This window comes from Salvelinus namaycush, chromosome 16, assembly GCF_016432855.1.
Source record: "Salvelinus namaycush isolate Seneca chromosome 16, SaNama_1.0, whole genome shotgun sequence".
Lineage (NCBI taxonomy): Eukaryota > Metazoa > Chordata > Actinopteri > Salmoniformes > Salmonidae > Salvelinus > Salvelinus namaycush.
The window spans coordinates 43,625,896-43,638,236 of NC_052322.1; the positions used below are offsets into that span (position 1 = coordinate 43,625,896).

Here is a 12,341-nt window from a genome sequence, read left to right on the forward strand (position 1 = left end):
ATTGACCGTGGATGCATTTTGAAATCACCAAATTATAGGCACGATGCACGATGGTATTACAAACAGATGTAAGTAACAATTACTGTCTATCCAGCAAGCTAGCTAAGTTTACTAGCTAACAATGTGGAGAAAGAATAATACAACAATTTGACTGTTGTGAATCTCTAAAGCTGATTTTACTATTAAAATATTTGCCAAAGCATGCCTGTTAGACATTGCTGTAGCTAGATACTGTCTGCCTACCTACCTAGGTACATTTCTACGGTCTGGTCACTGTGCAAAGGTTGAGGGTGATGCCATATTTCTTTCTATTAGGCTAGATATTGTTGTAAATGGCATCTCTGTGCCTGTCCACATGTATGCATGTGCAACTAGTCTACCCTAATGTTGTTATGCTGGCACAGTTCAACTATCATTCAAACTGTGCAATGGAGTATAATTTATTATATATATTTTTGTCTTGCAGACGATACAGTGTGGTGCCTGGGCTTCTTCCTGGAGTGGATTCTTGGAGAGAAACAGATTTTCTTTGCCTGCGTGTGTCATTGTAGCAGAACTGTATCCCGTATCCTTCTGGATGGATTGGACATTATGCTGGATTTCAAGCAGAAGACGACTCAAGAGGAGCTGTTGTTTGATGGCAGTTTGGTCATGACAACACTCCTCCCACAGCTGTACAAGTGTTCCCTGAACTTACTGTATGTCCCTTTGTAATGGCAATTTCATCATGACCACCTCTCCCATCAGCTGCTGATCCCCACTTCTCTTAGTCTTCGTCGTTGATTCGTGAAAACAGCAGTCTCATAAAGTGTCTGTGTTCAGTTGCAAGGGATCAGTTTGAATTTAGAAAATGCTCAGTTATTAAAATAAATACTTTTTTTGCTCCATGAAGTAATACAAGACAGGTGTCTGTCATCGTGACATGCGACACTTGTGTCATTACTGTTGTGGTCTTGATTTTATACCTTGCAGTATCCTTTGCCCGTTTCTGTCCCACAATCTTGTTGTACTCCATAACCGCAAGGTGTGTCCGCTCCCTCATGCGTGTGTACACAAAATGCCGTAGCTTTGTATTTTTTTCAGCCAGGTGGACTCCAGATAACCTGACAAAGAGAAAAGAGGTAGACTACATTGATGACATGGTCTGGAAGGTTTTCTGTGGTCCTCAGTCTACATCTAACCACCTGTAAACCCACAACACAAACCATACAAACATGCTTACTGTAAATCTTAGCCGTCAGCTTGTACATATTTTTTGCCAACTTACCTTAACCTTGTGCAGAGCTAATAGAATGGTGGAATCAGATGATGTACCACCTACAACAAAACACCTAACAATACACAATTGAACCACTCCACTAATTGTATTGATCTCTATTAGACATGGTAGCTTAGCATACCTATCATGGACATTTCAGTATTGCTAATTGCTAATTAGCTAATTAGCATCAGCTGAGAACCAACTAACCAACCATAGACAATTTATACACATTCATCATTACTACCAACACACCGAGAGTGAGTTAGCTATAATCGACAATTCTATTTTTAGTAACAGAGTGTTTTCCAGACAAGGGTGTAATAGATGGTTACCAGATTGAGTTACTCTTATTTGCTAACGTTAGCTAGCTTACATTCGCTAACGTTAGTCAAACTGGTATTGCATCACTTCCCAGCTGTCGTTTAAATGTATTCCCCATGCATTCAGCCTGACAATCCCTCTGATAATCTTTGGTCACTGTAAGCATCATTTTTGACAGCTGCAAACAACTGGCAGCATCGGGGTACATTTCTGGTAGGTAGCTAGTACGGTGAAAGATAACTTATTTTCACACTTGTTTGTAATTAGCACAGCCAGACAGAACACCACTCGGGCATGATGACAAACGTTAGTGAAAAACAAACGTAAAAAAAGAGAAGTTCTGAGACTACTATGTGTTGGTTGTTCGAAGTAAACAACGCCATAAACCAAGTTTGTGGGCACACCCCATCTATCTAGCAGAGCGGTATCTGCATTTGCTATAAATGCTGGACTTTATGCTTCACTATGAGCAGCCAAATACACAGGCAGCCGAAACTTCCTGATTCTACCATTGAAATCAAATAGTGCTCTTTCTAGCTTGTGGTTTGGATAATTTTGATGTTTAAGACAAAAACATAATGTTGTTAATATAGTCATGACTAATCTCAGCAAAAAATGAAACGTCCTCTCACTGTCAACTGCGTTTATTTTCAGCAAACTTAACACGTGTAAATATTTGTATGACACTAACAAGATTCAACAACTGAGACATAAACTGAACAAGTTCCACAGACATGTGACTAACAGAAATGGAATAATGTGTCCCTCAACAAAAGGGGGGTCAAAATCAAAAGTAACAGTCAGTATCTGGTGTGGCCACCAGCTGCATTAAGTACTGCAGTGCATCTCCTCCTCATGGACTGCACCAGATTTGCCAGTTCTTGCTGTGAGATAATACCCCACTCTTCCACCAAGGCACCTACAAGTTCCCGGACATTTCTGTGGGGAATGGCCCTAGCCCTCACCCTCCAATCCAACAGGTCCCAGACATGACATGCTCAATGAGATTGAGATCTGGGCTCTTCGCTGGCCATGGCAGAACACTGACATTCCTGTCTTGCAGGAAATCACGTACAGAACGAGTAGTATGGCTGGTGGCATTGTCATGCTGGAGGGTCATGTCAGGATGAGCCTGCAGGAAGGGTATCACATGAGGGAGGAGGATGTCTTCCCTGTAACACACAGCGTTGAGATTGCCTGCAAATGACAACAAGCTCAGTCCGATGATGCTGTGACACACCGCCCCAGGCCATGAAGGACCCTCCACCTCCAAATCGATCCCGCTCCACAGTACAGGCCTCGGTGTAACGCTCATTCCTTCAACGATAAACGCAAATCCGACCATCACCCCTGGTGAGACAAAACCGTGACTCGTCAGTGAAGAGCACTTTTTGACAGTCCTGTCTGGTCCTGCGACGGTGGGTTTGTGCCCATAGGCGACGTTGTTGCCAGGGATGTCTAGTGAGGACCTGCCTTCCAACAGGCCTAATAGCCCTCAGTCCAGCCTCTCTCAGCCTATTGCGGACAGTCTGAGCACTGACGGAGGGATTGTGCGTTCCTGGTGTAACTCGGGCAGTTGTTGTTTCCATCCTGTACCTGTCCCGCAGGTGTGATGTTCAGATGTACCGATCCTGTGCAGGTGTTGTTACACGTGGTCTGCCACTGCAAGGACGATCAGCTGTCCGTCCTGTCTCCCTGTAGCGCTGTCTTAGGCGTCTCACCGTACGGACATTGCAATTTATTGCCCTCGCCACATCTGCAGTCCTCATGCCTCCTTGCAGCACGCCTAAGGCATGTTCACGCAGATGAGCAGGGACCCTGGGCATCTTTCTTTTGGTGTTTTTCAGAGTCAGTAGAAAGGCCTCTTTAGTGTCCTAAATTTTCATAACTGTGACCTTAATTGCCTACCTTCTGTAAGCTGTTAGTGTCTTAAAACTTCTTATGGCTGCATTCCCGTTAACGGGATGATATGACAACAGCCAGTGAAAGTGCAGGGCGCCAAATTCAAACAACAGAAATCTCATAATTAAAACTCCTCAAACATACATGTATCTTATACCATTTTAAAGGTAATCTTGTTGTTAATCCCACCAAAGTGTCCGATTTCAAATAGGCTTTACAGCGAAAGCACCACAAACGATTATGTTAGGTCACCGCAAAATCACAGAAAAACACAGTCATTTTTCCAGCCAAAGACAGGAGTCACAAAAAGCAGAAATATAGATAAAATTAATCCCTAACCTTTGATGATCTTCATCAGATGACACTAATAGGACTTCATGTTACACAATACATATATGCTTTGTTCGATAAAGTTCATATTTATATCCAAAAACCTCAGTTTACATTGGAGCCATGTTCAGAAATGCCTCCAAAATATCCGGAGAAATTGCAGAGAGCCACGTCAAATAACATAAATACTCATCATAAACTTTGATGAAAGATACATCTTTTACATAGAATTAAAGATACACTTGTTCTTAATGCAACCGCTGTGTCAGATTTCAAAAAGCTTTACGGCAAAAGCACAATATTCAATAATCTGTGAACAGCGTTCAGCCACAAAAGGAAGCCATACAGTTACCCGCCAAAATGTGCAGTCAACAAAACTCATAAAAAGCATTATAAATCTTCACTTACCTTTGCTGATCTTCGTCGGAATGCACTCCCAGGACTCCCACTTCCACAAGAAATGTTTGTTTTGTTCGGTAATGTCCATCATTTATGTCCAAATAGCTATTTTTGTTAGCGTGTTTGGTAAACAAATCCAAAGTCAGGAAGCGGGTTTACTAAAAGCAGACGAAATGTCAAAAAGCTCCGTAACAGTCAGTAGAAACATGTCAAATGATGTATTGAATCAATCTTTAGAATGTTTTTAACATAAATCTTCAGTAACGTTCCAACCAGAGAATTACATTGTCTTCAGATGTGCGATGGAACAGAGCTCCCTCTCATGTGAACGCACATGGTCAGAGCATGGTCAGGTCATGATAGACCTGACTAATTCCTGTCTCCTTCGGACCCACTTCACAGTAGAGGCATCAGACAAGGTTCTACAGACTGTTGACATCTAGTGGAAGCCGTAGGAAGTGCAAACTCATCCATATCCCACTGTGTATTCAAAAGGGGCTTGGTTGAAAATCGACCAACCTCAGATTTCCCACTTCCTGTTTGGATTTCTTCTCAGGTTTTTGCCTGCCATATGAGTTCTGTTATACCCACAGACATCATTCAAACAGTTTTAGAAACTTCAGAGTGTTTTCTATCCAATACTAATAATAATATGCATATATTAGTGACTGGGACTGACGAGCAGGCAGTTTACTATGGGCACCTCTGGGCACCTTTCATCCAAGCTACTCAATACTGCCCCTGCAGCCATAAGAAGTTAACGACCGTTCCACAGGTTCACAGCATGTTCATTAATTGTTTATGGTTCATTGAACAAGCATGGGAAACAGTGTTTAAACCCTTTACAATGAAGATATGTGAAGTTATTTGGATTTTTACAAATTATCTTTGAAAGGCAGGGTCCTGAAAAAGGGACGTTTCTTTTTTTGCTGAGTTTAGTTGCAGTGTCAGAGCCAGAGTGAAATATTCCTCTAAAAGAAGACTTTGTTGTGCATTTTCAGAGAGAGAGAGAGTACGTACAAGTGTATGAGAGGGAATACCTCACAGGAGACATAGGAAACATCCAAACATCCAACTGCCAATCAACAGGTTGCCCACTATTTCTTGGACCAGAGAACTCTTTCCTGTAGCCGGCCATCTATCTATTATATTTGACTTACATTCTGCCTCATTAGGGCATAGCGTTACTTATTTCAGTCTGACATTTTGGCCTTTTGGTGAATTCTATAACCCCCTTCATGAAAGGTGTTTGTACTTACAGTTTTTTACGATTGCTGACACACTACAATTTAACTTTTCCCACAATTAGCAAAACCTTACACTCAAGGAGCAAAACACAAGGCTAGATTTGCACAACTGTAAGCACATTGTCAGCTTCACACTATTTGCAAAACATTACACACAGTGATTTGCAAAACACTAAACACACTTGTATACATCAGACACAGAAGTATATCATAATGTCACTTCCTTGCAATTCAAAAGCACTGACTGTCAAATTACCACACCTATGAGCCAATCTGTTAAACACAGCCATCAGGTGCACAAACACATGATTGCTAAATTGTAGACACACCAATCAGGTTTAAGCACTATAAAAATGCAGGAGGTAGGTTCACCTGCCTTCAACCAAAATGCCTTCAACCAATATCAATGTCACAGGGCAACGTGGGGGTAACATCACCCTTTGCGCTGCCATTTCACAGCATGGGGTTGTCCTCCATCATGCCAAAATGGGCCTTTACAACACACCTCACATTCTCTCATTTTTGGACCGATTGCACCACATCGTCACAGTAGGTAATGAAATGCACCAGATGCAATACACGGTCTTCTGGGACAATGTGTCATTCCACCGCTCTGCTTTGGTCCAGAACTGGTTTCAACACCATCCACAGTTGACAGTACTATACCTTCCACCATACTCTCCGTTTCTAAACCCTATCGAAGAGTTTTTCTCTGCATGGCGGTGGAAGGTTTACGATCTCCAGCCCCAGGCTCAGGTACCCCTCATTCAGGCCATGGAGGACGCCTGTGACCAAGTCGACGGCGCAGCTGTGCAAGGATGGATTCGACATTCAAGACGGTTTTTCCCGCGTTGTCTTGCTAATGATGATATTGCTTGTGATGATGAAATTCTCTGGCCAGATCCAGCTAGGCGAAGAGATAATGTATAGTATGTTTACTGTAGTATTTTCTGTACAATATTGTCAGTTTTTTTCTGATAATTTTTTATGTTTGTTGTTGTTGTTATTTACTGTAATTGTAACCTGTACTGGATACAGTATTTTAAGTTTGTCTGTTGTTTGCTGAGCTAACAGTGATATGCACACTACTGTAGTAGCATGAAAACTGGGACATGTTTTGTTGTGATTCTCCATGTTGACATGTTGACTGATTTGGGTATATGGAGAGAAATAAATGATATTTTCCTCAGTCTGCAGCGTTGGTCTTGTGTAGTGTTTGTATAGTTGCACTTTCTCTGTGTACTTCATTTACACTACTCTAATCACTGACAATTAGACTTGCTAAAAGTGTTTTAGGTTAGCAACAGCAGTGTGTAACTGGTTCAAAAGGATTGAAGTCATATGAAATGTGTGTGTTTCGTATGGTAACAAAATATCATTTTTATGAAGTCGTGTATAGTTTTGACAAAAGTGTTCCATTTTGCAAATAATCTGAAGTGTTGTGCTACTATGGTGTAGGGTTGTGCTAATTGTGTGTAGTGTTTTGACAAACCGGGCCCTGTTTTCAAAATTGTGCTTAAACAATTGAAAAAAACTGTAAAATATGCTCTCCGCCTCGGACACTACACTCTTAGAAAAAAAAAAGGGTGCTATCTAGAACCTAAAATTGTTCTTCGGTTGTCACCCACAGGAGAACACTTTTAAGAACCCTTTTTGGATCCAGGGGGTTCTAATTTGAACCCGAAAAGGTTCTACCTGGATCCAAAAACAGGTCCCCTATGGGGACAGCCGGAGAATCCTTTTGGAATCCTTTTTTCTAAGAAATTAGAAAAATACCTGAGGCTTAGGAATGTGCCTTTACCATGGAACCTGTGCGTGCGTGTGTGTGTGTGTGTGTGTGCGTGTGTGTGTGTGTGTGTGTGTGTGTGTGTGTGTGTGTGTGTGTGTGTGTGTGTGTGTGTGTGTGTGTGTGTGTGTGTGTGTGTGTGTGTGTGTGTGTGTGTGTGTGTGTGTGTGTGTGTGTGTGTGGACATACGTTGGTACAGGAAAGAGGTGTGCGTTATTGCCAAGAGCAGTGCAAATGAGCACTGTAATGACACATTCCAATAGATTGTAGATGACGTAAATTACTCCACCTCTCCTACGGGCTAAACCTGTCAATGCTGTTGTGTGTATAGTAGGGGAGCTGGGCTGTTCATGTGAATTTTGAAACAGGACGCTGTTCCAACACTGTGAAAATATACTGCGCCTTTGAATAACACAACAGATCTGCTTATATATACAAGACACACAAGAAAACCATCTGCGTGTATCCTTATTGATGGTGTACCACCTGGATGTAATATTGAAATGAATGGGACCAGATCGGTATTTGGGATTGGTGTACTTTTTTGGAGACATGCACTGCCCTCTACAAGCACAACATAAAACTGCAACTGATCAGTATTTTGACCAGCAGAGGGCACAAACGTTTTGCTCCATTTGGGGGTCCATAGAGAGAAACAGATGAGTTCGCCTCTTGTCTTTCCCTTTTCAAAGGGACCAGCCACCCATGAATGAGCAGGCAACGGTACTTGTTAACAGACTCACAGACCCGCCTATGGACCTGCAGCCACAGGACGCAGAGAGAGGCAAGTTCCCCAAGCTTCAGTATCCCACCACTGATTGGGCAACTTCTTCTTCTCTACTAAATGAACTTCTGCTGAGGGGGCCTCATTTTGACATCGTCTCCTGCCGTGATCAACATTTAAAAGAAAAGCTACTTTTCAGGCTACTGCTCTCAAGATGATTCCCTCTATTTCACTGGTGGTACTATTGACTGTGTGGGCTTCCGATGCCAAAACAATTCCACAGACAAACAGTGCATCTCTTGAAAAGGATATGATCAATCTCGACATTCAAGTCATTCAAAGCCATGGTTATGGCAATGAGGATGTGAAACGACTGGAATGGGACAAGCACCACAAGAGAGCACGGCGGGGTGCAGAGGACGAGGACACAGACGCAGGTGAACCTCAGTCTACCTTCTCACGGTCTTATGAGAACGAGTCCACCTCACCCAGAGCTACCCAGTTCGCTAGCTCAACCCTGGACACTGGGGCCAACACAGACTCAATCCTGGACACTGGGGCCAACACAGACTCAACCCTGGACACCGGGGCAAACACAGACTCAACCCTGGACACTGGGGCCAACACAGACTCAACCCTGGACACTGAGGCTAACACATACTCAACCCTGGACACTGGGGCTAACACATACTCAACCCTGGACACTGGGGCCAACACAGACTCAACCCTGGACACTGGGGCTAACACAGACTCAACCCTGGACACTGGGGCCAACACAGACTCAATCCTGGACACTGGGGCCAACACAGACTCAACCCTGGACACCGGGGCAAACACAGACTCAACCCTGGACACTGGGGCCAACACAGACTCAACCCTGGACACTGAGGCTAACACATACTCAACCCTGGACACTGGGGCTAACACATACTCAACCCTGGACACTGGGGCCAACACAGACTCAACCCTGGACACTGGGGCTAACACAGACTCAACCCTGGACACTGGGGCTAACACATACTCAACCCTGGACACTGGGGCCAACACAGACTCAACCCTGGACACTGGGGCCAACACAGACGTGGATCAGGGCAACAGCAGCACTACAGAAAGGGGGATCACCAACATCCACAACCCTCTGTACCCGGTGACTGACAGTTCCTACACTGCCTACGCTGTCATGTTCCTGTCCCTGGTGGTGTTCTCTGTGGGGATTATAGGGAACCTGGCTGTGATGTGCATCGTCTGGCACAACTACTACATGAGGAGTACCTGGAACTACATCCTGGCCAGCTTGGCTTTCTGGGACTTCCTGGTGCTCTGCTTCTGTTTACCTGTGGTGGTCTTCAATGAGCTCACCAATAAGAGGCTGCTGGGGGACATCTCATGCAGAGTGGTACCATATATGGAGGTGGGTTCGATTCCCTTAGCCCCCCCCCCCCCCCCCCCCACACCGCTCAAGCGACACCCCTCCCCTTATGCCATGGTTGAATCACATGAAAATGATTAATGAACACAACTATTTGACCATGGCTATATGATTATGTGTCCCTAATGACACGTTTAGTACCTGTTGTTGCCTAAAACAATCATACATTTATTTTTGTTGTTCCTTTGATTATATAATTATTAAGGATATTTACACTGATTTATGACATTGTTGCAAACCAGGCCGTAAAAGAAGGTTATGGGTTGAATTATGTTTATGGGCCACATAGCATTGTGAAATGTTTTTAAATGTTCAATCATTTTACCAATTGAATCTTTATAGTATGTTTTCTGGTAAACCATAGTTTATTGACTGATAATAAACAACACATTGCATAGTTGTATGTAAGCCATACATTATAGAGTATCTAGATACTACACTGTAAACTCATCAATGTATATCTCGACGGCTAATGTAACAGGTCAGAAAGACTTCCATATTGAAAATGTTCTGTAATTTAAATTACGAGTAAAACTACTATAAAAAATACTTCTCTTTCCATCGATTTTGGAATTTTTGATGCTCCCTGACTGTCTAGAGTTAATTTCAGTAATTATTAGTGAGCTGGACCCAGTCAATTAACTGTATGAATGTAGTGATTATTAGTGAACTGGACCCAGTCAATAAACTGTATGAATGTAGTGATTATTAGTGAGCTGGACCCAGTCAATTAACTGTATGAATGTAGTTGTCACGTTCCTGACCGGTTTTCTGTTATTTTGTATGTGTTTGACGGTCAGGGCGTGAGTTTGGGTGGGTAGTCTATGTTATGTGTTTCTATGTTGGTTAAAGGGTGACCTGATATGGCTCTCAATTAGAGGCAGGTGGTTTTCATTTCCTCTAATTGAGAGCCATATTAAGGTAGGTGTTTTCACATTGATTGTTGTGGGTGGTTGTCTCCTGTGTCAGTGTCTGTGTATGTTACGCCACACGGGACTGTTTTCGGTTTTGTTTGTTTGTGCGTTCGTTTTATGTAGTCATTTTTCCTGTTCATGCGTTCTTCGTGTTTCATGTAAGTTCGTCGTCCAGGTCTGTCTACTCCGTTTTGTTATTTTGTTAGTTATTCAAGTTAGTTCGTTTTTTGTCTTGTTCAATAAATATCATGTCAAGTTACCACGCTGCGTATTGGTCATCTGATCCGTCTCGCCTCTCCTCGTCCGAGGAGGAGGAAGAGCTAGAGAACCGTTACAGTAGTGATTATTAGTGAACTGGACCCAGTCAATAAACTGTATGAATGTAGTGATTATTAGTGAACTGGACCCAGTCAATAAACTGTATGAATGTAGTGATTATTAGTGAACTGGACCCAGTCAATAAACTGTATGAATGTAGTGATTATTAGTGAACTGGACCCAGTCAATAAACTGTATGAATGTAGTGATTATTAGTGAGCTGGCCCCAGTCAATAAACTGTATGAATATAGGTCCATGATCATTTATACACCGTTTAGATTAGGTTTTAGTCATTTTAAAGTATATTGAGTTTGTCCCCCCCAAACCACCCGTGTGCCGGATTGGACCCCCCCGCAGGCCGTATGTTTGACACCCCTTTTTTTAACATGATACGTGTTTATAAACGTTGTGTGTGCAGCATGTGAAAAGTGTAGTTTTCGCTAATTCCACCCACATTTGTAGATTGAAAGATCACAAAAGTCATAAAAAAAAACACAGATAAGCAGATATCTCACAAGTTCTTCCTCTTTAATCCATATAACTCTCCAGGTGACCTCCCTAGGGGTGACATCCTTCAGCCTGTGTGCCCTGGGTATTGACCGCTTCAACTCTACCACCAGCTCCCAGCCCAAAATCCGGCGAGTGGAGAGCTGCCAGTCCATCCTGGCCAAGCTGCTGATCATATGGCTGGGCTCCATGGTGCTGGCGGCCCCAGAGCTACTGCTGTGGCAGCTCAGCCAGGCCGTGTCTCCAGCCACAGGGGCCGTGGTGGACTCCTGCACCATGAACCCTACCTCCAACCTCCCCGAGTCCATGTACACCCTTGTCATCAACTACCACGAGTGCCGCATATGGTGGTACTTTGGTTGCTACTTCTGCCTGCCCGTGGTCTTCACCCTCTTGTGCCAGTTGGCCACCTGCCACGTGTCCAATGACAATATCCCCCAGCGCCTGGTGGAACGCTCCCCCTCCAAGAAGCAGAAGATACAACACAGTCAACAGGTGGAGCGCCAGCTCAATTACACCGTGATGGCCCTGGCTGTGGTTTACGGCATCTGCGCCCTGCCGGAGAACGTGTGCAACATCGTCCTGGCCTACACCGCCATGCCCATCTCTGACAACACTGCCACCCTGCTGGCCCTCATCAACCAGTTCTCCCTGTTCTTCAAGTCGTCGGTGACGCCGGTGCTGCTGCTGTGCCTCTGTAAGTCCCTGAGCCAGGCCTTCATGGACTGCTGCTGCTGCTGCTGTGAGGAGTGCCAACCCAGTGGCTCACATTCCCCTGGCACCGAGGCCAAACTCAAGAGTACCAACGAGATGTCCTCCTCCATCTTCTTTGACAAAGCCAAGGACAGCTCCGCCATCCTGTCGATCAGCGGGTCCAGCTGAACTGGCCTCTCCTGCTTCCTTTCCATCACTTAAACTGGTTAGATGTGGTAACAAAGCAACTCACCTTTCAGCAGTGGACATTCCAATCTCAACCATGGACACACCTTTGTTTTCAGTATTGTTAGTCAGAAGACAGGGACCATTGACAGCTTCACCTTCTCTGTAGCCTTAATGTCTGTAATGTCTCTCCTTTTGATGTTCTCTCCAAATAGATACAACACCCCATCCAGTTTTAAGGTGGTTCATTTTACAGGAAGTTCAGACATTGACTAGTGCAGACTAGGGGGACTGGAGAGAAGAAGGACAAGAGCTCCATTTAA

At 43.9% G+C, this 12,341-nt stretch overlaps 1 protein-coding gene across 1 annotated transcript; it reads left to right on the forward strand.

Annotated features, from left to right (window-relative positions):
• The first annotated feature begins 8,184 nt into the window (after positions 1 to 8,184).
• Positions 8,185 to 12,021, forward strand: LOC120060795 (G-protein coupled receptor 37-like 1). The gene is made up of 3 exons (XM_039010217.1): positions 8,185 to 8,501; positions 9,033 to 9,381; positions 11,182 to 12,021. Exons 1-3 carry the CDS (start codon positions 8,185 to 8,187, stop codon positions 12,019 to 12,021), a joined length of 1,506 nt encoding a protein of 501 aa, XP_038866145.1.
• The last annotated feature ends 320 nt before the right edge of the window (positions 12,022 to 12,341 follow it).

Bases quoted from the DNA above. Each gene is read 5' to 3' on its own strand.
- LOC120060795 (XM_039010217.1), top strand. From the start codon at position 8,185: ATGATTCCCTCTATTTCACTGGTGGTACTATTGACTGTGTGGGCTTCC. The intron at 8,502-9,032 runs CAACACAGACTC...CTCAACCCTGGA, and splicing joins TCAACCCTGGACACTGGGGC to CACTGGGGCCAACACAGACG. The intron at 9,382-11,181 runs GTGGGTTCGATT...ATAACTCTCCAG, and splicing joins GAGTGGTACCATATATGGAG to GTGACCTCCCTAGGGGTGAC.